This window comes from Nyctereutes procyonoides, unplaced genomic scaffold (assembly GCF_905146905.1).
Source record: "Nyctereutes procyonoides isolate TBG_1078 unplaced genomic scaffold, NYPRO_anot_genome, whole genome shotgun sequence".
NCBI lineage: Eukaryota > Metazoa > Chordata > Mammalia > Carnivora > Canidae > Nyctereutes > Nyctereutes procyonoides.
In genome coordinates this window covers 936197-962493 of record NW_026575123.1, presented here as the reverse complement: position 1 = coordinate 962493, position 26297 = coordinate 936197, and the positions used below count along the sequence as shown (strand labels likewise).

The window sequence follows — 26297 nt, the reverse complement described above, 5'->3', positions numbered from 1 at the left end:
AGATGAAAGCATATCTGCAATCAGTAGATGTTAACACTTCTCTATCAACAACCAATAGAATAAACATAAAGTAATTAATACTATAGAAAGACTCAATATTACCTTCAGCCAATAAGATCTAATAAACACTTTATATAACACTCAACCTAACAAGGGGGGGAACATTCTTTTCAAAAGCCTGATAAACTTATATCAAGGTAGATTGTATTCTGGACAATTAAATAAACTTCAGTAAATTGAAAAGTATGGAAACAATACAGAGAATTTGCTCTGATGTCAATGAAATCAAACTAGAAATTGATAACAGAAAGACAATAAAAAAATCTTCAGATACTTGTGAATGAAACAATACGTTTCCAAATTGTCTATGGATCAAATAGAAAGACTCAAGGAAAAGTGAGAAAAGATATTGGACTGAATAAATAAATAAAGACATCAGTATTTGTGGGATATAGTAAAGGCAGTATAAGAGAAGAATTTATAGCACTAAATGTTTTTATTATAAGAGAGAGAAAGTCTGAAATCAATTGTCTAAGCTTCCACCTAAAGAAATTGAAAAAGAACAAAAGAAACCCATAGTAAGCAGAAGGAAGCACATAATAAATGTAAGACTAAAAATTAATGAAATTGAAATCAGTAAAACAACATACATTCAATAAAAACAAAAGCTAAAACTTTTACCTCTGTAAAAGTCTCCACGAATATATGAAATGGCAAGCTGCAGACTGGAAGTAAATATTTGTAAACATATAACAAAAAAATGATCTAGGTTTGGGCAAAAGACACAGATATTTCATTGCAGAAGTCATATAGGTGGCAGCTAAGCACATGAAAAGATGTCCAACATTATTAGCTCTTAGGAAAATTTGAATTAAAATCACAATGAGATGCCACCATATACTACCTATAAGTATGGCCAATGGGAATCTACAATGCAATGCTAATGGGAATGTAAAATGGTAGAGCCATGCTGAGAGTTGGACAGTTTCTTCTTCTTTTTCTTTATTTAAATTCAATTTTCCAACATATAGTATAACCCCCAGGGCTCATCACATCATGTGCCCTCCTTAATGCCCATCATCCAGTTACCCATTTACCCCCTGCCCTCCCCTCCAGCAACCCTCAGTTGTTTCCCAAAGTTAAGAGTCTCTCATGGTTTGTCTTCCTCACTAATATTTCTTGATTCAGTTTCCTGTCCTTCCTTAGGGTCCCTTGCACTATTTCTTATATTTCACGTATGAGTGACACCATATAATAATTGTCTATCTCTGATTGACTTATTTCACTCAGCATGATACTCTCCAGTTCCATCTGCATATATGTCAATGGTAGGTATTCATCCTTTCTGACGTCTGAGTAATATTCCATTGTATATATATATATACCATTGTATGTATATACCACTTCTTTATCCGCTCATATGCAGAGGGACATCTCTGCTCCTCCCACAGTTTGGCTATTATGGACATTGCTGCTATGAACATTGGGATGCAGGTGTCCAGTCATTTCACTACATCTGTATTTTTGGGGTAAATACTCAGTAGTGAAACTATTAGGTCATAGGGTAGCTCTATTTTAAAATTCTTTAAAGATTTTATGTATTTATTCATGAGAGACACAGAGAGAGAGGCAGAGAAACTAGAGGGAGAAGTAGGCTCCTCACAGGGAACCTGATGTGGGACTTGATCCTGTATCCCAGGATCACGCCCTGAGCCGAACAAAGGCAGACATGCAACCGCTGAGCCACCCAGGCGTTCCTATTTTTAACTTCTTCAGAAACCTCTGTACTCTTTTTCAAAGTGGCTGCAACATCTTGCATTGCCATCAACAGTGTCAGAGGGTTCCCTTTTCTCCACATCCTCACCTGTTTTGTTAATTTTAGCCATTCTTACTGGTGTAAAGTATCTCATTGTGGTTTTGACTTCTATTTCCCTGATGGCAAGTGATGTGGAGCGTTTTTTCATGTGCCTGTTGGCCATATGTAGATCTTTTTGGACAAACGTCTGTCTGTTCGCGTCCTCTGCCCATTTCTTGACTGGATTCTTTATTTTTTGGGTGTTGAGTTTGAAAAGTTCTTTATAGATCTTGGATACTAGCCCTTTATCTGATATGTCATTTGCAAATATCTTCTCCCATACTGTGGGTCACCTTTTAGTTTTGTTGACTGTTTTCTTAGCTGTGTGGAAGCTTTTTATCTTGATGAAGTGTCAATAGTTCATTTTTGCTTTTGCATCCCTTGCCTTTAGAGATGTGTTTTGCAAGAAGTTGCTGCAGCTGAGTCAAAAGTGTTGCTGTCTCTGTTCTCCTCTAGGATTTTGCTGGATTCCTGTCTCACATTTAGGTCTTTCATCCATTTTGAGTCTATTTTTGTATGTGGTATAAGACAATGGTCCAGTCTCAACTTCTGCATGTTGGGCTGTCCAATTTTCCCAACATCATTTACTGAAGATACTGACTTTTTTCCATTGGATATTCTTTCCTGGCTTTGTCAATGAGGAGTTGACCATAAAGTTGAGGGTCCATTTCTGGCTTCTCTATTCTGTTCCACTGATCTATGTGTCTGTTTTTATGCCAGTATTATGCTATCTTGATGATTGCAGCTTCGTAGTATAGCTTGAAGTCAGGCATTGTGATGCCAGAAGCTTTGGTTTTCTTTTTCAACATTCCTCTAGCTTTTTGGGGTCCTTTATAATTCCATACAAATCTTAAGATTATTTGTTCCAACTCTATGAAGAAAATCCATGGTATTTTGATACAGATTGCATTGCTTCCCTGGGTAGCATAGATATTTTCACAATATTTATTCTACCAATCCATGAGCATGAAATGTTTTTCCATATCTTTGTGTCTTCCTCAATTTGTTTCATAAGTGTTCTGTAGTTTTTAGAATATAGTTCCTTTACCTCTTTGGTTAGGTTTATTCCTAGATATCTTATGGTTTTTGATGCAATTGAAATGGGATCAATTTCTTAATTTCTCTTTCTTCCATCTCATTGTTAGTGTATAGAAATGCAACTGATTTCTGTGGATTTATTTTGTATTCAGCCACTTTATTGAATTGCTGTATGAGTTCTAGCAATCTTGGGGTGGAGGCTTTTGAGTTTTCCATATACAGTATCATGTCATCTGCAAAGAGGGAGAGTTTGACTTCTTCCTTGCCAATTTGAATGCCTTTTATTTCTTTTTGTTGCCTGATTGCTGAGGCTAGGACTTCCAGTACTTTGTTGAATAGCAGTGGTGAGAGTGGGCATCCCTGTTCTGTTCCTGATCTTAGGAGAAAAGCTCTCAGTTTTTCCCTATTGAGAATGAGATTGGCTCTGAGCTTTTTGTAGATGGCATTTATAATATTGAGGTATCTTTCCTCTATCCCTACACTGTGGAGAGTTTTATTCAAGAAAAGATACTGTATTTTGTCAAATACTTCCTCTGTATCAGTTGAGAGGATCTTTCTTTTATTAATATGATGTATTATGTTGATTGATTTGTGAATGTCAAGCCACCATTGTATCCCAGGAATTAATCCCTCTTGGTTGAGGTGAAAAATCTTTTTAATTTACTGTTGTTTCCTTTTGGCTAGTATCTTGGTGAGAATTTTTGCATCCACATTCATCAGGGATATTGGTCTGTAACTCTCCTTTTTGATGGGGATTTGGGGGATTTGTCTGATTTGGGGATCAAGGTTGCTGTCCTCATAGAACAAGTCTGGAAGTTTTCTTTCAATTTCCATCTTCTGAAACAGCTTTAGTAGAATAGGTATTATTTTCTCTTTAAAGGTTTGGTACAATTCCTCTGGGAATCCATCAGCCCTGGACTCTTGTATCTTGGGAGGTTTTTAAAAGATTTTTATTTATTTATTTGAGACAGAGAGAGACAGCACAAGCAGGAGGGAGGAGCAGAGGCAAAGGGAGAAGAAGACTCCCCACAGAGCAGGGAGCCCAATGTGGGACTCCATTCCAGGGTCCTGAAATCATGACCTGAGCCAAAGATGGAACCCCAACCAACTGAACCACCCAGGCACCCCTCTTGGGAGGTTTTTATGACCTCTATTTCCTTGCTGGTTATTAGCTTGTTAAGATTTTCTGTTTCTTCCTATTTCAGTTTTGGTAATTTATAGGTTTCCAGGAATGCATCCAGATAGCATAATTTGTTGGCATTTAGTTGCTTATAATACATTCTTAAAATCATTTGTATTTCCTTGATCTTGATTGTGATCTCTCCTCTTTCACCCATGATTTTATTAATTTGGGTCTTTTCTCCTTTCTTTTTAATAAGTCTGGCTAGGGGTTATCTATCTTATTAATTCTTTCAAAGAACCAGCTCCTAGTTTCATTGATCTGTTCTACTGTTCTTCTGGTCTCTATTTCATTGAGTTGTGCTCTAATCTTTATTATTTCTCTTCTCCTACTTGGTTTGGGCTTTATTTGATGTTCCTTCTCCAGATCCTTTACGTGTAAAGTTAGCTTGTGTTTTTGAAGGTTTTCTAATTGTTTGATAGAAGCTTGTATTGAAATGTATTTCCCTCTTAGGACTGCCACTGCTGTGTCCCAAAGGTTTTGAACAGTTGTGCTTTTATTTTCATTAGTTTGCATGAATCTTTTAATTCTTCTCTAATTTCCTGGGTGATCTTTTTTATCTTTTAATATGATGCTCTTTAACCTCCATGTGTTTCAGTTCCTTTCAAATTTCCTCTTGTGGTCGAATTCAAGTTTCAAAGCTTTGTGGTCTGAAAATATGCAGGGAATAACTTCAATCTTTTGGTACCAGTTGGGATCTGATTTGTGATCTAGTATGTGGTCTATTCTGGAGAAAGTTACATGTGCAGTTGAGAGGGATGTGTATTCCATTGAATTAGGATGGAATGTTCTGTATATGACCATGAAGTCCATCTGGTCCAGTGTCTCATTCAAAGAACTTGTTTCCTTTGTTTTTATGTTCTGCTTAGATGATCTGTCCGTTGCTGTGAGTGGGGTATTAAAGTCCCCTACCATTAAAGTATTATTATTTTTTTTCTTTTGATATTATTTTTTAATTTCTAGGTTTATTTTTTTTATTATAAATTAATTTTTATTGGTGTTCAATTTACCAACATACAGAATAACACCCAGTGCTCATCCCGTCAAGTGTCCCCCTCCGTGCCCGTCACCCATTCACCCCCACCCCCCGCCCTCCTCCCCTTCCACCACCCCTAGTTCATTTCCCAGAGTTAGAAGTCTTTATGTTCTGTGTCCCTTTCTGATATCTCCCACACATTTCTTCTCCCTTCCCTTATATTCCCCTTCACTATTATTCATATTCCCCAAATGAGTGAGAACATACACTGTTTGTCCTTCTCCGATTGACTTACTTCACTCAGCATAATACCCTCCAGTTCCATCCACGCTGAAGCAAATGGTGGGTATTTGTTGTTTCTAGTGGCTGAGTAATATTCCAGTGTATACATAGACCACAGCTTCTTTATCCATTCATCTTTCGATGGGCACCGAGGCTCCTTCCACAGTTTGGCTATTGTGGACATGGCTGCTAGAAACATCGGGGTGCAGGTGCCCCGGCGTTTCATTATTTATGTGTTTATTTACTTTGGATATTAATTGGTTGATATAATTGGCTGCTCCTACATTAGGGGTATATATATTTATAATTGTTAAATCTTGTTGGATAGACCCTTCAAGTATGATATAGTGTCCCTCTTCAACTCTTACTACAGTCTTTGGTTTAAAATATAATTTATCTGATATGAGTATTGCTACCCCAGCTTTCTTTCGAAGCCCATTTGCATGGTCAATTGTTCTTACCCTGTCATGTTTAGTCTTTAGGTCTACAATGAGTCTCTTGTAGATAGCATATGGATGGGTCTTACTTTTTTCCAGTCTGATATTCTGTGTATTTGACTGGAGCATTTAGCCCAATCATGTTCAGAGTAACTATGGAAAGATATGAATTTAGTGCTACTGTACTACCTGTCCTTGTTTCTACAGATTGTCTCTGTTTCTGTGTGCTCACTTTTCACTTAAAGGATTTCCTTTTAATATTTCTTGCAGGGCTGGTTTGGTGGTCACATATTCTTTCAGTTTCTGCCTATCCTGGAAGCTCTTTATCTCTCTTTCTATTCTGAATGACAGCCTTCCTGGATAGAGTTTGCTTGGCTGCATGTTCTTCTCATTTAGGACCCTGAATGTATCCTGCCAGCCCTTTCTGGCCTGCCAGGTCTCTGTGGAGATGTCTTCTGTTAATTTAATATTTCTCCCTCTGTATGTTAGGAATCACTTGTCTCAAGCTGCTATCAGGATTTTCTAGTTAACTGTGAAATTCACAAGTTTCACTATTATGTGTTGTGCTATGGATCTATTTTTATCGATTTTGGGAGGGATCCTCTCTACTTCTTAGATATGAATGCTGTTTCCTTCCCCAGATTAGGGAAGTTCTCAGCAATGATTTGCTCAAATATACCTTCTGCCTCTCTCTCTCTCTCTCTCTCTCTCTCTCTGTCTCTCAATCTCTGTCTCTCTCTGTCTCTCTGTCTCTCTGTCTCTCTGTCTCTCTCTCTCTCTCTCTCTCTCTCTCTATATATATATATATATATATATATATATATATATATATATATCCTCTCTTTATATCCTCAGAAATTCCAACAATATGGATGTTATTTTTTTTCCAAACTATTGCTTATCTCTCAGAGCCTTTCCTCATGGGCTCCTAGTTATTTTTCTCTTTTCCTCAGATTCCTTCCTTTTCATCAACTTGTCTTCTAGGTCACCCACTCTCTCTTCTATTACATTTACCCTCACTGTTAGAACATCCAGTTTAGACTGCATTTGAGGTAGAATATTTTTAGTTTGGCCTGATTAGATCTCATTTCTGCAGTAAGAGATTCTCTAGAGTTTTTTATGCTTTTTTTCAAGCCCAACTATTAACTTTATAATTGTTATCCTGAACTCCATCTCCGACATCTTACTTAAATCCATAGCCATTAGATCTGTGGCAGAGAGTATTCTGGTTCTTTCTTTTGTGGTGAATTTCTCCATCTAGTCATTTTGTCCAGTGCAGAATCACTGTAGGAGTGAGCAGCCTGAAAAATATCAACCATGACCAAAGCAAAGTACACACTAGACACTTCTGAAAAGATTTGGAATGAGAAAAAAAGACAAAGACAAAGAAAAGGAAAAATAGAGGAAAAAAACGGGGACGGGGGAAGAGGAAGAATATAACTTCACAAAGTGACTAAAACAGGGTGATCCACTTGGTCCTGAGTGTATTTTGATCTGTTTGTTGAAAGATATTAAATTCCAAAATTATAAAATAAGCAAAACATATATACAAAAATAAATTTGAATAAATTGAAAGGTAGCCAAAAATGAAGAATATATCTATAACATGTAATTGTAAAACATGAAAGTTAAAAAAGGACTTAAAAATAGAGTTAATAAAATAAGAAACTACGTGAAACAGGAAAATATTTAAAAATTGGCAAATTTTGAACTGAAAGATAAACAAATTATAAGAAAATAAAACCTCCAGTTCTATATATTATTTTCCCTGAGTCCTGGAGTTTTCCTGTCCTGCTTGGTCAGTAAACTTGCTGTTCCCCTGTTCTTCTAGCTGGTTTTCTGGGGGAGGGGCTTCCTGCACTGATTGATTCTCAGGTATCTGTGTCTGGGTGGAGTTGCTCCGCCCCTTGCCAGGGTCCAGGGCTCAGTAACCTGTTTGCTCGGTGAGGCTTCCCTGGAGGCCTTCAGCACCTCTTTAGAGAGTGAAAGGAAAAATGGCCACACTAGATTTCTAGCCCTGGAGCTGAGAGATCCTGGCCTGTGCCAAACTATGCAGACTCCTATGGTGCCCACCACCCAGATCCCCAGATCCTCCCTTGGGAGCAGGCAGGGGTACACTGATTTGTGCAATGTGTAGGGCCTTAGTGGAGAGAGATTTCCTCTGTGCCTGCACCCGCTCCACCCCTCCCAGTGAAAGTGGAGGATCACCCCATTTCTGTTTCTGTCTCTCCCTAGCATGAAGAACATTCACCTGATGGAGTATGCCCCTGCTCTGCCTCTCCCAGAGGAAGGCAAAAGGTTGCTTGCTCCAGTCCTTTGTAGGGACCCAACATCAATAGTGGTCACCAGATCTGGCCGCAGCTCCAGGGCTATGGCAAAAAAAGGTGACCCTGCTCCCGGGCTCACTGACCTAAACCTATTTCCCCGCTCCAATGCTTGAGAACTCTGCTGGCTCAGGCACCCCTGTTTTTTCTGTGCCTCTGGGAATATGGAGACCCCACTGTCCCACCTGCGATTCTGCTTTACTTTCAGTGCCTTTCAGGCAGGGAAGTCTTACAGAAGCAGATTTCTAAAGGTTCTGATTTTGAGTTCCAGGGCTGTATCACTTTCCTGCAGCTGGCTTTACAAAGGCTTCCCCCCATTCCCACCATTTATCTTCCAATATAACCCCCCATTTCTCTTCTCTGCCTTCTTATCTTGCCAAAAGTGTTCACTTTTCTATTTGTAGAGTTTCAGCCATTCTTTCCTTACATCTCTGTTTGAATTAATAGGTGTTCACGATGGTTTGAGAGTTATCTAGCCAAATTAAAGTGACCAGATGAAACAAGGATCCCTACTCTTCTGCCATCTTGTCTCCTCCCGAGTTGGACAGTTTCTTAATAAACCAACATCCAACTACCAAACCACCCATTAATTGCATTTCTGGACATTTATTCCAGAGAAATTAAAACTTAATTTCTTACAAGGATGTATACACAAATATTCATAACAATTTTATTCATAGCAGCCCCCAATCTGGTAATAAACTAAATGTCTTTTGAAGAGTGAATGGTTAATCTGTGGTACATCCATACCCTTCAATGCTATTTAGCAATAAAGAAGAAACTATTGATCGTTGCAACTACTTGGATCAAAACACAGAGAATTATGCTGAGTGAAAGAAAAAAAAAGCCAATCTCCAAATGTTACATACTGTATGATTCCATTCACATAACATTCTTGAAAAGACAAAATCCTAGAAATGAAGAATAGGCTAATGGTTACCAGGGGCTTATGGACCAGGGCAAGGGCAGATAGAGATGAGGGAAAGACAGGAGGGAAATGCATTTGCCTCTAAAACAACAATCAAAAAGATTCATATTGTAATAGATTTGCTCTGTATCTTAACTGCATAGATGTCAATATCCTGGTTGTGATACTGTATTATAATTTTTCAAAATGTTGCCATTGGGATGAATTGATTAAAGCATTTGAATCTAAAATTATCTCAAAATTTAAGAAACTAATAAAAAATTTTTGACTCTTCAATTTTTATGTTTATTTTTTACACGTATTTATTTTTTCTCACTGCATTACTACATCATATATCATTTCTGATTTCACAGGAAAGCTTTCTCAATTATTTATCCTTAAGTATGATATATTTATAAACACCTTTCTTCTATAGTCTATTAAATTAAGGAAGTTTATATAATTATTAGTATGGTACAAACATCAATCATGAATTTATGGTTGAATTTATTTTACATTTTTGAGTTAGTTTTTTTTACCTTTTAAATTGTTAATGTGATAAATTTGGTTGCTTATTTTTTGAATGAGAAAATGGCATTTTTTCTGAAGTAAAACCAATATTGTGTGGTCTATTACTTAACATATTGTTGAGTTCAATTTTCTAAACTTATTTTTTAAAAATTATTCATTTATCTTGAAGAGTAAAATTGGCTGGTCAGGTTTTGATTACAGTGTTTTACTGACCTGATCTTTTTATCTTCTTTGAAAGAATTGTAATTTCTTATTTCTTCCTTATCTGTTTGGTATACTGGAAAATTAAATTATCTGGACAGGGAGTTTTTGTTGGTTTGTTCTCTTATTTCATTTCTTTCCCAAAAGGATATATTTAGTTATGGAATCAATTTTAAACATTTTAAACATTTCTCCGTGTTTTAAACATTTCTTCTTGTTTCAATTTTAGAAGAGGTGCTTGTCTGGGATGTGTTCATTTTACTTACATTGTCAAGTATACTAGCCTAAAATTATTCATAATATGGTATTACAATTTTTTATGTCTGCCTTGACCTCTCCTACTTTTGGCAAATTCCCTTTTAGGGGCTCCATTTTTCTTTCCTAATATCTTGCCTTAGCAAAGACCAATCAAATCCATCAGAAATATTCTAATGCATTAGGTGTGCCTGGGTGGCTCAGTCAGTTAAGCTACCAACTCTGGTTTTGGCTCAGGTCATGATCTCGTTGGTCATGAGATTGAGCCCTGAATAGGACTCCGCACTCACCAGAGAGTCTGCCTGAAGATCCCCTTCCTCTGCCCCAACCCCCACTCGTGTATTCTCTCTCTCTCTCTCTCTCTCTCTTAAATATATAAATAAATCCTTTAAAAAATATATTTTAACACATCTAAACTTCAGGGGTGTCTGAGTGGCTCAATCAGTTAAGCATCTGCCTTTGGCCCAGGTCATGATCTCAGGACCCTAGTATCAAGTCCCACATGGGGCTCCCTGCTCAGCAGGGAGTCTGCTTCTCCCTCTCCCTTTACCCCTCTTCCACCCTCTTCCCACTTGTACTCTCTGCTCCCTCTCTCTATAATGAAAAAAAGTCTTAAACTTCAAATTGATTGGGCAGAAGAATGGTAATAATTCCTGAATGTCTTCTACCTGCAGGTTTTTCTCAGTGTGTAAGTAGGTGCAAAGAGATCAACAGGAGGTATGATAAGCAGTTCTGTTTAGATTCATTGTGTATTTATCAAGATTCAAATACAATGGATACGTTTTATTATTTATTATTTTTAATGTGGTTTCTTCTTTTTAAACATTTATTTATTATTATTTATTTGAGATTGAGAGTGAGAAAAGTAGGGGTAGCGGCAGAGGAAGAGCATCCCCTGCCGATTTCCCACTGAGCAGGGACTTGAGTCTTGATCTCAGGACCCCAAGATCACAACCACTTTAAATCACTTAGTGCCTTGGGTACTGGTCTGTCTAAAATTTCTATATATGTTACATTTGTCATTTCCACACTACTGCATTTGAGAATGTTCTCCCCAAATGTTTCCTACATGTAAGAAGCCTGGGATTAATTTCTGCAAAGTACCAAGGTATGTCTGTATAGTCTTTTACATCTTTTGCTTTCAGAAATAGTCAAATTTTTCAGAGTCCAAGTTGATGTATACGTGAACATTGTATTTAATCTTCATTGTCTCAAGTCAGGAAGAAGAAATATAACAGCTCATACTTTCCAAACCAACTCATTTCTGGTTTTTAGGAGATATTCCACTGAAGAGGAAAGTTAGAAAGTTCAAAGAGTGAATTCAAAGAGGAGAGAAGATTGGAAAGTGTTTAGAACTGGAAATTCCCCCACTTACTCATGCTTACCTGTATTGACCCTTTACAGTAAGCAATTAGAAAGCACAGGCGCACCTGTGATTTAAAAATAAATTTTACTAATTTGCATAATTTATACTAATTTGAGACAAAACATTAAAAGCTGAAGTTTTGATTCCCAAGATTAAAAGCCATTCAGAAACCTAATTCACCCATTGAAAGAAAAAAGAAGTTTCAGAAAAAAAGTGATGAACATTTTGTCTCCGGAAATTGTCTTAGGTCGGAAGTTTGTGGTCCCTGTGAACATGTGCTACTAAAAGCATCCTGCTGAGCTGCTGTCTGATAAGGACTGTATATCCTGTCTTCTCTGTATCACTTTGCATCTAGCTCGTATTACTTCATTTCCTTTCGGGGACCTTGCCCCGGATTCTTCATATAAGGTCAAACATGACCAAGACATGAACTGACTTCTGGTGTCCTGTGTGTCTTCTTCCAACTTTGTCCAGAGACTAATCTCTAAGTTTCAGTTTTCTCAAATGAACTATGAACCATTAATAATCTCTACCCTGTGGATATTCTTTAATTTTTTGATATGTTACATATGAAATAAGATGTAAAACATCTCTGAAAAGAATTAAAAGCTGTATGTACATTGTTATGTGTATTTTACGAGGAAATTGAAAAAAGTTTAGTTGCACTAGTTTTGTTTTTTTAGTTTTCTTCATGTTTAGCTTTCTTTTGCTTTGCTTTAGAGAATTGAATCCATCCACACAGAAAGCTTGCTTTCATATTTATTTATTCTTTTTAAAAGATTTGTTTAATTTATTTATTCATAGAGACACAGAGAGAGAGAGGCAGAGACACAGGCAGAGGGAGAAGCAGGCTCCACGCAGGGAGCCCGATGTGGGGACTTGATCCCGGGTCTCCAGGACCACGCCCTGAACTGAAGGTGGCGCTAAACCGCTGAGCCACATCGGGCTCCCTGCGTGGAGTGTGCTTCTCCCTCTGCTTGTATCTCTGTCTCTCTCTCTTTCTCTGTGCGTCTCTAATGAATAAATAAATAAATCTTAAAAAAAAAAAAAGAACGATGCTGGGCAAATCCTATTCACGGTTCTTTCACTGCTTTACATGAATCTCACTAGATTGCATTTTCAAATTTACAGATTTCTTACACTTAAAAAAAATAATTGCGGAAGCAGAGGAGGATTAGTGGGAAAATATTCATTTTTCAGTGAAGTTCAGGTTATTGTAAAGGACTTGAATAGCAGGAGGTCCAGTGGATGCCTAGAAGGCCTGCTGATGACATGTTCATGGTAATTTCACCGGTTCTTATGTTTGTGGAAGCTGCCAACTCCAACCAATACAAATGTTGATTTCAACAGAATACTTTCGCTGCTCTCATAAAAACAGAGAAAAATGATTTCAGAAATAGGCAACAGATTTCGATTAATGTCATAATGTTTACAGATATTTCTTTTCTTGTTTAAAAAAGATTTATGTATTTATTTGAGAGAGAGAGAGAACATGAGTAGGAGGGGCAGAGGAAGAGAGAGAATCTCAAGCAGAATCCGTGCTGAGCATGGAGTGCCACACAAGGCTGGATTTCAAGACCCCTGAGATCATGGCTGGAGCCTAAATCAAGAGTTGGACACTTAACTGACTGTGCCATCAAGGCACTACCAGATATTTATTTTCTAAAGATAAGATCTTGTTACCATTTTCTGTACCCAATGGCCTGTGTATATAATAAATATTACATACATAGCATATATAATACATGTCACATATATATGCATGTGTTTATAAATATAAACATATGTAAATGTATACACATAATATTCACTCTCTTGATTATGGCTGAAGAAGCAAGAAAACTTGAGTGCATAGGGAAACGTCTTAGTGTCATGAGTGCTGCCAGAGGGGGACCTAAGAGATGGCAGTCTCCTCTGTCTGCATCCAAGAGTCGCATAACATCATATCAGCAAGAATGCTGTAACTTCTCAGTTTTACTTCTGACATCAAATGAAAAACTTTCCTTTTTTATGACTTATGTCAAACTGATTCTTTTATATCTCATTAAATGCCCAATATATACCAAACACCATAGTAGCTAATTTTCTAGTTTATAATATTTTCTTCACAAAACCTTATAAGTTAGATGCTAATATTTTTAATTTACAGATAACAAAGCCAAAGCTCAGTGGAGGTGTGTATGTTTCCCAAAGTGGCACAGTTAACAAACACTTGAGCTGATATCCACAGACATTCTGTCATGTATCTAACCTATAAATATTTATTGAACTCCTATGTTTTGGGCACTATTATATACTAGAGACTCATTGTTGAATAAGTTGGCCATTTCCTGATCTTAAAGATGTTACTTTCTAGTAAGGGAAATAAATAATAATAATGATGATTTTTTGAGAGAGAGAGAATGTGAGCAGAGAGGGGCAGAGGGAGAAGGAGAGAATCTTAAACAGGCTTCCCACTGGGCATGGAGCCCGATGGGGGGCTCCATCTCCCGACCCTGAGACTATGATCTGAACCAAAATCAATAGTCAGACATTTAACCTTAACCAACTAAGCTATCCAAAGGCCCCAATAATGATTATTTTTTAAACTACTTACATATACATTTACATACATCTAATGAGCTACAAAATTTCAGATGCGAATATGTTTAAGAAAAGAAGAGAGTGAGGTAATAAATTGTGGCAAATTGGAGATAATTTAAATAGGGGATTGAGGAAGGTCCAATTGAGAAGATGACATGTGAGGTAATATGAATAAGAAGAAAGTGTCAGGGCACCTGCGTGGCTCAGTGGTTGAGCATCTGCCTTTGGCTCAGGTCATGATCCCAGGGTCCTGGGATCGAGTCCCACATCAGCTCCTGCACAGAGCCTGTTTCTCCCTCTGCCTATGTATCTGCCTCTTTCTCTCTGTGTCTCTCATGAATAAATAAATAAAATCTTTAAAAAAAGGAAAAGAAAAGAAAGTGTCAAACATGAAAAATCTGAGAGCATAGAGAACAAGAGCAAGGACACACTCCATAAAATTAAGATAAGCTTAAATTTTTCAGGGAACAGAAAAAGGTTAGTGTAGCTGACTTACAGGGAGTTAGAGGGAGAATTGTGAGAGATGACTATTTATCTGTAAAATCTATACTTTTTTTAATAATGCTAACCAGGCAAACTGTTCTGGAATATTCAAATTTCAAAAATGGTTGGTGTCCAACTAAGCAAGTTAGATTTTCACAGTAATACAAGAGTCATCAAAAGGGAAAAGTCACATTAGTAAGCTGTAAAACTGGACCATGATTTCTATAGTAGTCCAATGAGCTGTTGAAAACTGCTGTGAATGGGGAGAACACACATGGCAAGGATTACCAGTGTGTGTAAAGATATTTTCTTTCTCTTTCTACCCCACAGACTTGGAAAAGTTCAAATACTGTTGCAGATTTATACCTATTTTATTATCCTGTTACCATACCCCAGGACCAGGTTCTTGAGTCTCAAGGTCATAGAAATGAGCACTGAACTCCAGACAAAGAAAGCATGTAGAGTCTATTAGAGATAGCGTGTATACAAGGGAGCAACAAGAAGGAGGAATGTCACTTCCCAAAGGGGTAGTGTGTGAGGCTTATAAAGGCTCTCTTCCAAAGGTTGAGGGGCTGGGAGAGGGGAAGCATCCGTTTAGTCCAATGGTCGTTATCTTGTGGTCATTACTTTTTCAGTGGACATGAGACAATCACAGTATGGCATGGTCAACATTCTTCTAGGGTTCCTGGAAGGTAGAAATACTTGTGCAAGTAGACTTTAAATTGTTACTTCTAATTTTGCCCAACCATTAATCCCTAACAGCTATTATCTCTCATTTATTTGTTTTCCCAGAAGGAGGTATTTGTCGCTAAGAGTACGGAAGCTTTTAATCTCAGACTTTTGCTTCAGACCAGTGGCTTTATAGGAATTAAGTCCCTTTTGCTTTTCCTACACTGTCTCAATCCCATTCATTTTTCACAATATAATCTGTGTAATTAGTATCAGAGTGTGGACATTAATCCAGATCTCCCAAGTTTAAAAGAATAAACAGAGATCTGATCTCAGTTGCTTTCTTCCAAAGAAACTAGCAAAAGTATCAGCTATTTAAGTACTCAACTTGACCCTTCCATCACTCATCTGCAATATTCAAATATGCATTTGCTATCCAGGGGCAGACTACAATCCCACACACATCCTTGAGCAGTACTCTATATCTTAGAACTTTTCTGTTTTTCATACATATTCTTTCACTAGTTCATATTTATTTATTCATGCATTTAACAAGTATGTACTGTCTGTATTGAGTACTTACTAAATTCCAGTTACTACATCAGGTGTTCAAAACACAGAAGAGACAAGCCAGAAGAAGTTCTTGCCCCCACACAGCTTAAAGTCTAGTAAGGAAAGTAGATGATGAACAATGGTATGATATTAGATATCACCAAATGATATAAAGAAAGACAAAGGCATACGGTGGCATAGATCATGAGGTTCTGTTTACACATAGAAGGTTAGTGAAGACCTTTCTGGGTAGATCACAGTTGAATACTGAATAAAATGAGTTGAAGTGAATAAAGTGAGAGCAAGACTTGCAAGTAGATGGAAGAAGAGCATTTTAGAGAAAATGCAAAGATTCTGTAGTGGGAGTAAGCTTGACATTTTTGTGATATAGCAGAGGTTATCACTGGAGAGGATAGTGACTAATAGGGAAAATGGCAGAAGAGGCAGCTAGGGGCCAGATCACGGACCTTCTCAACTATCAGAAGGTCTCTGGATTTTATGGTAATTTTGATAAGAAATCTTTAAGGGGGAGGAGATGAACATCTCACCAAAGTGATATGATGTAATTATAAAGCAACCCTTTTGCTGTTATGTGGAAAACAGGAAAAATGACTGAAAAAAATGGAACAGAAGTGAAGAGAGCCCTTAAGACCAACATATCCCTCTTCATGTCTGAACTTAATAAGTAAATATGATGGCCCAACTAAGCTACAGCAGATTATAGTTCTCAACCCACCTAGAGATAACACTTCCACAAAGGCTTTACTCTGAAAGCACGTTGTCTCTATAAAAGTGATATTAATGATAAAAATTCTGGCAGCAAGATGGGTAACTAGAGTGGTGTTTCACTCCCCTCTTTAAATCACCACACACAGAAATTCTGCCTTCATAGCTCAGCGGGATAGTATTGATACCATGGTGATATATTTTTTATAATAACCATACTCCAAATATCTGACACCTCAGAGACACAGAAAAATCAATATCTAATATAAGGGAAATTTAGAGTAAATAAAACATTAGAGGAAATAAGGGAAATCTAAATGACACTAAAATATGACCAAAAAATTGACAGGAGATAAATGAAACAGATAATTTAAGATAAACAATTTTAGAACATAGAAAGGAAGTTCCAGACCACAAGGTTTCTATTTCCTTGAAGCAAGTATGTGCTAAATGATACCTTAAAAGAACTACTCCCCAGGGAAATGTTGAATGATACCCTTCTGGCAGCCAATTTTTAGATTCCTAAGTAAAATTCTTCCAGAATGGAGAAAGATTCATGAGGACAGAGATCTTAAAATTCCTGTTTAACAATAAATCTTCTAGCCCCTTGGGGCACCCGGTTGGCTTAGTTAGTTAAGTGTCTTACTTCTGCTCAGGTCATGATCTCAGACTCCTGGGACTGAGCCCTAGATGGGGGGGGTGTCCCTGCTCAGCTGGGATCCTGCTTCTCCCTCTCCTCCTCTTCACTCTCTCTCTTTCTCTCTCTCTCTCAAATATACAAATAAAAATCTTTTTAAAAAAGTCCTCTAGCACCAAGCAGTGTCATGTCCACAGTGTATGCTCAATAAATATTAGTTGATGATTTTAAAAATGAGTGAGATTTCAAGGGAAATATTATTCTCCAATTACTTACACCTCAAAGATAGGAATCCTTAACTTTTAATTCTTTATGTAATTATGCTGCCTTCTAAACTATTTGTGTTTTTCACAAATTTAGATATAGATGTCTCAGATTCTGGGAAAATCCAGCTTGTCTCTTCATTCTACATGTACAGTTGTGAGAAAGCACATTTCAGACAACAGGGAAAACCCGCAGCTTACCACAATAACACATTGTAAATCGGGCCGATGGAGCATACATTAAAGAGAACTGATGTAGTTGAGTGGTTAGGAGGCAAGAGGAAGGGGGTGGAGACAATATAACTGAATATAAATGCTGAGATATCTCCCAGAGTCAGAGACTGAACAAGAGCTCCAGCAGAGACTTTTGCTGTAGATTGGCTTGACCTGGGATTAACCAGGGAATCTTGACTGGAACAATGATGAATTCTGAAGATGGTTGCATAACAGAGAGTAGCTCCTTGCATCCGGAGAGAGGACAACAAAGTAAGTCAGACCTTATTTGTTATATACTGGTAACAAAGCGCTCTCCCCCGCACCCCCGCCGCCCTGCTCCACTCTCTCTCTCTTTCTCTTTCAACTATCTGTCTTCTATCTATCTATCATCTGATATATAACAGTAGTTTAAAAAATAAGTCTTTGTCTTTAGAAACACTTGATTACATTTTACTTTAGTGCAGGTAAAGGAGAATATGGGGATAAGTAAACACCTATCTATGAAAAGATAGGATACCTGAGACATGAGAGGAAGCCACAAATATGGATTTCTGAAGATCTTTAGCGATCTCTTTCTTTGTTTCAGTTTATATCACATCAATTCTTCAGATTTAATTAGAAAACTCCCTGCACTGGCCCAGTGCATTCGCCGCCATTTTCCGTATCCATCCGTACATGCTCCAGAAAGCATTTGCCTCTTTTTATAACAATTCTGTTTTCCCCATAACCAATTACATTCTTTACTGCCTTCACCTTGTGTCTCTGAATGCTTTCTGTTTGCTTCTTCTTGTGTTCTCATGACAGCATCCTCCAGTTGCCGAGAATGAAAATTGCTTCCAATTTCTGAGAGAATAGCCATACACATATCTGAACATTTACCAGTTCAGAGGTAATTTCTGAGGAGAATGTCATGAAAAATTATTGAAAGTACAAACTTCTGCTTCTGTACTCTCCATGGAACTTTTCATTTCATCATTGCATTTCACCCTTTAAATCACTGGCTTCAAATTCTACGAGAATCATACATGGTTCTTCCTTTCTTTTGTTTTCATCAAAATTCATCAAAATATGATCATCTTAGCTATTTACCTTTTCTCTCTTCTATTCTGTCCACAGACTTATTTCCTATTACTTGAATGCTCCCATTGTTTTTCCTATACTGTGCTTCTGTGAGGTTTTCTTGATTTGTTCCATTTATTAATCTTCTTCTCTAATTGAGGTATTCCAAAACACTAGCATATAGGAGAGACAGTTTACTTATAAGCAAAGTTATCCAGTGATAAAGGGATATTTATGAACAGCAGAGCTGAACAATCTGGAGGAAGGAATTGTTTTCTGAGTGTCTTTCCATTAGACTGGTTTATGCTAAAAAGACATCAATCTTTTCTGATAAACCCATCTTTCACCTAAGAACACAAAATCTAGTGTGGATAACAAGTGCAAGCCGCACAGATTTCTGGTAGCTAGGTAACCATACTTCTATGGCCCAGTTGAGCTGCTGAAAAGAAGAAATGGATATAATAATAAAACTACTCAATAAGTAAAAAGCATAGTTAAAAGAAGAAGGACCTAATTCAGTAATCCTCAACTTTTTCTGAGCTCATCCAATATTCTGTTGAATGTTTAGTTTATGCTGCCCTTGTGGTTGCTTTATTAGTATAAACAATCCTTGGGCATCACCTTTGGATGACTCAATATATAATTGTGGATTTATTTTCAGTTTCTTCAGTAATGAACAAGGCCCATAATCAGAGCGGAAGTATGCTGTTGGGGGAGTGTTTTGTCACCTAGGTGATATTTCAAACTGTGAGTAACAATAGCCCTCACTAATGGAAAACAAATGTACAGTCTGAGAATCATCTCCAGTTTGCCCCCTGGGTAAACCAATAAACTGAGGTGGCTCTGAGTCCATGAACTATCTGGATGAGTTAGTGTTTGCTGAGGAAATAGAACTGGTACTGCACTGAGTCTAAGCAGCATGATTGACCCTCACATGGAGAGAAGTGAAACTAGACAGACAGCTCTGAACTTGCTACACTATCTACAAAGGGCTGCTTCCGGTGATAGTTGTATACTGGTGAGAAAAGGAAGATTTGCTTTGAGAAGCTGCAAGAAAAAGAACTGTCCAGAAGCAAAGTCAAGTCTTCTCTTGCAAAACCGGAATGCAGACCTAGGCTGGGAAAAACAATTCCTAGAAGCAAAAACTGATTTGATAACCAGTAAACAGTGCAATTTTTTGTGCTCTCTTTGTTCAGTTTAACTTTAGAGAAATGTTTCAAGGAACAGAAACACAAGAATATGTTTGCATTTGAGGCCATTTTGCATGGTAAATCCTAATATCATTCATGGCTTTTTACATTTCAATTTTTGAGGACATAATAAGGAACTATATATGTCTTGTGAGGACAAATTTTTAAAAATCTTGGGAGCTCATCCTAACAAAAATCAAATTCAGACTGGTCACAAAATCCCCTTCTCTCCTTCACCATTATTTATTTGTATTCTAAAACAGATATTCTTCTAGTTTTTTATAAACTAAGAATCATCATTCACATCATATTCATATTCCACAAAAAATATTTCTTATTGGTGAAATCAAATTTTTACTTTGTTTCAGCATTATATGGAAGGTAAATGAAATAACTTTTGCCTAACATTTGTTGTTTAATATTGTTATATTTCTTCTATCATTTTAACTTCTCTTTAAAAATTCAAATATTTAACTTTTCATTCATATATCATTTTTAATTGAGGTATAATTTACATATAATGGATGCATAAATCATAAGTATGCAGTTTAATGAATTATAAGAACTCCAATCAACATTTGAAATTTTGAAAGTTCCCTGTGTTTCTTTCTGGTCAAATTACTTTTCGTACACACTTAAAAGCAATTACTTTTCTGATTTCTGTCACCATAGTTTAGTTCAAATATTCTTTCTTTTTTTTGAGTATTGTTAACACATATAGTTACAATATTTTCAGGTGCACAACATAAAATGCTACATCCCTTTATGTTATGCTATGCTCACCGCAAGTGTCACTACTGTCATCTTACAACACTAATATAGTATCACTGACTATAATCCCTATGCAATGCCTTTCATCCCTGTGATTTATTCATTCCGTAACGGGAAGCCTGTATCTTCCATCCCCCTTCACCCATACTCCCATCCTCCTCCCCTGTGTTAACAATCATTTTGTTCTCTGTATTTGTAGGTCTGATTCTGTTTGTTGTTTGTTCCTTCATTGTTTTTGTTTTTAGATTCCACATGTGAATGAAATCATATGGTATTTATTTGCCTTTCTCAGTCTGACGAATTTCACTTATTTTTCGGCTATTCTTGAATGTCATATAAATGGAAATATATAGCATATAGTGTAGCTGCATTTTCTTTACTCAACTTTTTTTTTGAGATTCATGCATTTTGTTGCATTTATTAGTTTTTTTAATTGCTAAACAGTGTTCAGATTACCATAATTTGTCCTTATTCTTGTTGGTGGATATGTGGGTTATGTCTAAGATTTGTGTCTTAAGAATAAATCTGCTATGAACATTCTTGTTTTATACAAGTCAAATTGCTGGAACATAGGATAGGTATATATTTAATTGTATAAAAAAGGCTTTTCCAAATTATTTTTCTATTTTACTCTCCCATGAGTAGTATATGAAAATTTCAGTTGCTTCATATCTGTAACAACTTTACCCAAAAAAAATCAATCTTTTTAAAAATTTTCTGTCATGCTAGTTGTAGCTATTTATATATCAATTCAGTATTTTTTAATTCATTATCCGCATCTATTGCCTATATGTCATCTCTCTTACTACAGAGTGCTTAAAGGATTGTGCTTAGGTTGTCCCATTTTATATGTCTTCTAGGATAATCAGATATTTAATAAATGTACTTGTGATTCAAACAATAAAATTATTATATACTTAGAATTTTTGTAGCTGCTAAGTGCATGGATTGAGGAGATATTTTATGATCTCATTATTATTTCTGGATTGTTTTCACTATCTTAATTCACTCAATACTTGGGGGCAATTAACATAAATTTAATATAAGAACATAAGGAGGCATTAAAGTGTAAATGCCTCAGAAGAATATCGAATGTCTCTTTCTTACTTCTACAGTCGGCTTGAATTCATCATCAACTTTCTCTCTTCAGATCAGGCTGCCAGCCCTCATTTTGCAACACAGCATGAAGGATCCCTTCAAGTTCCTATCCCATGTGCTGTTGTGAATGTGGTCCTCATCACTGTTTTAATCATAGCTCTCATTGCTTTATCAGGTGAGTCTGTACTTCATGAGTTCATTTAGTCTCTACTGTTAGCATTCATGTCCAGCTGAAATCAACAGGGATTACTTGGTCTAATTAGTGAGAAATTCTGATTAATTTTGAATAATCCCAATTTTTATACATGGTTGATTTCTTTAAAAATACTAACTATAATTCCATATTCCTTAAATGATCAATGCAGTACTTTCTGAATTCTCCAGCGCTTCTTTACAAGTATTGAAAATGTCTGTGTTTTATAAATTATTGTAGAAGAAAATTACATTTGAGCAGATTTTATACTCTGAAATGAAAGGGGCTGATTTGGATTCTAAATAAATAATCATTTAGTTAGGGGAAAAATGTGGGCTTCACATTCATTGTTAACAGGAAAAAAATATTATCTAAGCTATAGATTAATCAGGATTTGATTAGTCTTTTGTCTTTTATCCCCAAGGCCACAAATGGTGGTTATGAATAATTTAAAATATATCTAGAATCTCCCAAAGAGTTGATTATGATATGTTTTTCAAAACATACAGCAATACCAAGATATATTTGTGTTTAAAAACATGAAATTTTATGATTTTATAAAACATCTTCAGCCAGAGATCTTTCCATATTCTGAATTACTTCCCTGCAAATTATTCTGTCCTTTATCTCCCAATATAGTGTTATACTGCTTGCATTTGAATTTATAATGCTCTGTCCCCTGTCTAGTCCAAAGACTACTTGAAAGATTTTCTATTTCCCCATCTCTTTCTGATATAATGGCCCAAGAAATTCCCTCTTATTTCTTATATCCTAACAATAATGATTAGGCACAACAAGAAATTAGATAAGGTGAGAACCTGCTTTCTTGCTCTTCTCAGAATTTGCTCCTTATATTTCATCCTTGGCATTGTCACCTAACACTGCACAGCATCCCCTGAACTAATTTGCACACTGTGTGTATTTAGTTTCTTTTGTTACTAAAACAAATCACTTTCCTGTTCACAGTGGGCCAATACAATTGTCCAGATCCAGATATGTCCCTAGTGCCACCAAATAGCCATGTTTCTTCATGCTCTGATGATTGGATTGGATACCAGAGGAAATGCTACTTTATTTCTACTGAAATGAAGAACTGGACACTGGCCCAAAAATTTTGCTACGAACAGGGTGCTACTCTTGCGTTCATTGATTCTGAAAAGGACATGGTAAGATAGTATTCCAAAACAATTTCATAAAAATATTACTATTTTTTAATATAGATAATCTGTGATTTCTTTCTGCTTCCTTCTGAGTTAAGACATTATGCCTATCTCCCTTGCAGGAAAATTTAGTCACAAAAAGCCATGTGATCAGTCTGAGGTCACAATCAGGGTTCAATTTAATCTTGTAAATTTGATTTGATCATTTATTTATTTTTATTTTTTTTCAGCTTTTACTGGTTTATTTTTTTTATAAATTAATTTTTATTGGTGTTCAATTTACCAACATACAGAATAACACCCAGTGCTCATCCGATCATTTAACATCAAAGGCCAAAAATCCAAAGGAACTGCTCCTAAATAGAGCTTATTAAAGTGATCAGCTTAGCTATCATTTCTTAAACTGCAGCTTCTGAGAAATAGGATTGATTTATATAATTAATATATAAATTATTTATAATATAATATAATTAATTATATACTCACCCAGAAGGGTTGTTTAACATGCATCTCCTTTGTGCTTTCCTCAAGATCTTTTTAAAACGATATGTGGGTAGAGTTAAACATTGGATTGGTCTGAAAAAGGAAGATGGTCAGATATGGAAATGGTCAAATGGCAGAGAATTTAGCAACTGGTAAGTTTCAAGATGTGTCTTTATCTTCCCCAGAATGGCAGTTCAGGGAAGCCATTTTCCTTTCAAAGCACTATTGTATATGATGGTTGTGCCCTTGATGAGCAGAGCTTTATCAATCTGTTTTGTATGCTTATGCTCTTTCAAATTCTTTAAAGAAGGGTTTTGATATTGCCATTTTTTTTCTTTTTATCTACTTGGAAGTCATACAATAAATGCTTCTAGTAATTTTATCTCAGCACATTTTAGTGTGAATAATAGTTTCAGAAATATTCCAGAAATAGTTATTATGATGCAAAAAGAAAAATCCAACATTTCCAATCTCATATATATTTCTCCTGAGAGGCTGATTTTTTAGAAAAATTCCCTTTTACCCTTTCCCAGTTCTCATCCCCACAGGGATGCAGCATAATATATCTAATAGCAAATTAGAAGCTTCTATGAACCTAATAGAAAGCTTGTCCCAAAATGGGAAATGTTGACTTTAATTTTATTACCTGTAATCGATTTACATTTTAACATTTGAAGGATATTTTATATCCTTAAATTTAGTGTTAACCTTACCACCTGAAAACTCAGAATTGAATAAATTTCTAGCTATTTAAATAGTTTTATGATAATTACTGATATGGAAAATAAATTCAAGTTGCTAGAAAAGAAATTTTTAATATGTGTCTTATGGTACTATACAAGTAAATTGGCTTCAGGAGCTGTAAACCCTCTAAAATTGTATGTATGATGATTGATTGTGTATACTTTCCGAAAATTGTTTCTCCAGGGGTTTGTTAACTCAGAAGTAACCCAAGAGTTACTCCTCTGGTGGTATGCCAACCAGATAAATGGAACTCTTTCCCTTAGATTTGTATCTTCCTTCCACATATCCTTTCTTTCCATTCTTACCTACTGAATAGTAGTATCGACAACTTAGTTTATGGTTACTTGACCAGCTGACTTGTTTCATGATCACTTACTAAGCAAAACATTCAGAGGCTACCATTGCAAAGTTCATTCTAATGTAACTGAATGGAAATGATGAACAGAAAAGAATTCTAAATGTATTTATTGTCTGACAGGCTCAACCTTACTGGATATGAGAACTGTACATTTATGAATAGTACAGAGGTCAGCAGTACAGCGTGTGAAAATAATTTACACTGGATATGTAGCAAATCCTCTAAATAAGGAGGAAACATATTTGCTTACAGACTATTATAATATGGAACTCAAAGAAATTTGTGTTGACGGATGTCGCTCTATGGTCAGATATTTTCCACAAAGACTTTGTGAAAAAATTATGTCTTATTTCGGAAACCTTCAAAACAAGACTATGGGAAAAAAGGAAGAGAATTTCCGGGAATATCTGCATTGTGGAACACTCCTGCCAGGAGCTGAAAAAGTCACAGGTTGACTGCTCATTACATCCAAGGAGAAGATGCACTTTATATTTCATAGAACTTAGAAATAATAAAATAACTAGGCTTAAAGGTATTATTTATTGTTGAACTACCAAAACTGAGTGTGTATTTGCACTATTTGAAGATGTTAAATGGTGATATTAAAAACCGAATGTAAACATTAAAAAGTTTAACTGGTAGCATGGACATTTAGTGCTTCTTTATGTAGCATTTTACGGAGATACAGACAAAAGCAAAAGATACAAGGAATATTTGTGAAACAGATAAAAATATTTGAAAATGTGCAATATGTGATGTTGTAAATTCCTGTCAGGAAAACTTCTGTTCAAACTCGGAGTAATAATAGTCTTATCTGACTATCAATGTGTACCTTTTTCAATCAATTCTATCATGTGCAATGCTTCTTATGAAGTATTTTCTGAGTGCAATAGTGTTTCTCTGTCTTTTGTATTCAGTGCCATTATAAGCTGATTTTATGTGAGTTAAAATAAAAGAATCAACAAAATGGTTTCTAAGAAGTGTTCATTCCTTCAAAATACACTAAAAATTACATATCACACTAGAAATCAGAAAACAGAATACTATAGCATTTTTTAAACTTATCTATACTAAAACCTTATCTTTAAAACAGTTGGTGCTTTTTGAATTGTTTTCATATGTATTTCCAAAGGGCTATACTTTTTTTCTGCATGGCAGATGCTAGTAAATATTCTAATTGACTTGGGAGGAATATATGTCATTTAAAAAATTTTTGACTCTTCTATTTTCTTCCTTTCTGTAATGATTCACCCCTCTTATACTAAAGAGGCATAGAGAAACTAGGAGACCCCTAGATGCATTTTGAGAGGTTGTGTTTATAAAGCTCATCTTCTTTCCAATAAAAAAAATAACAGATCCTCATAACTGATGCTCTGAAAGCATCTTGTTCAATTCTGAAGTGCCAGACTTATTTTAGCTATTTACACAAAGTAATCCACGACGAAGAAACAAGGTGCTACGTTAATCTCTAGAACTTCAGTCAAGAAAAATTCGGTTCCCTTCACAATTATTCTATGAATGTGTTTCACAATATTCTTCTCTGAAAGCTAAAGTATATTTCACATTATTCTTTTCCAAATGCTTCTCTGAATGCTATTCTGATATCTCTATATTACTATCATTAGTATGGCATATTGAAAAGAAATGTTGATTCCAGGTATTGCTTAGTGATAAAAAATATAGAGGTTTCCTCATCTCCATGTCCTTCAATTCCCACAGCTGTAACATGAAACAAATGGCCTTCAGACTCTAGTATCCTA

At 36.0% G+C, this 26297-nt stretch overlaps 1 protein-coding gene across 1 annotated transcript; it reads left to right on the top strand.

The window, feature by feature from the left end:
• Window positions 1–17614: 17614 nt before the first annotated feature.
• On the top strand, window positions 17615–25475 carry CD69 (CD69 molecule). Its single transcript, XM_055336795.1, has 5 exons — window positions 17615–17751; window positions 21652–21774; window positions 22759–22958; window positions 23484–23587; window positions 24658–25475. The coding sequence occupies exons 1-5, from the start codon at window positions 17685–17687 to the stop codon at window positions 24764–24766; spliced, it is 603 nt and encodes a 200-aa protein (XP_055192770.1). The 5' UTR covers window positions 17615–17684; the 3' UTR covers window positions 24767–25475.
• The last annotated feature ends 822 nt before the right edge of the window (window positions 25476–26297 follow it).

Bases quoted from the DNA above. Each gene is read 5' to 3' on its own strand.
- CD69 (XM_055336795.1), top strand. From the start codon at position 17,685: ATGATGAATTCTGAAGATGGTTGCATAACAGAGAGTAGCTCCTTGCAT. The intron at 21,775-22,758 runs GTGAGTCTGTAC...TCCTGTTCACAG, and splicing joins AGCTCTCATTGCTTTATCAG to TGGGCCAATACAATTGTCCA. The intron at 22,959-23,483 runs GTAAGATAGTAT...GCTTTCCTCAAG, and splicing joins TTGATTCTGAAAAGGACATG to ATCTTTTTAAAACGATATGT.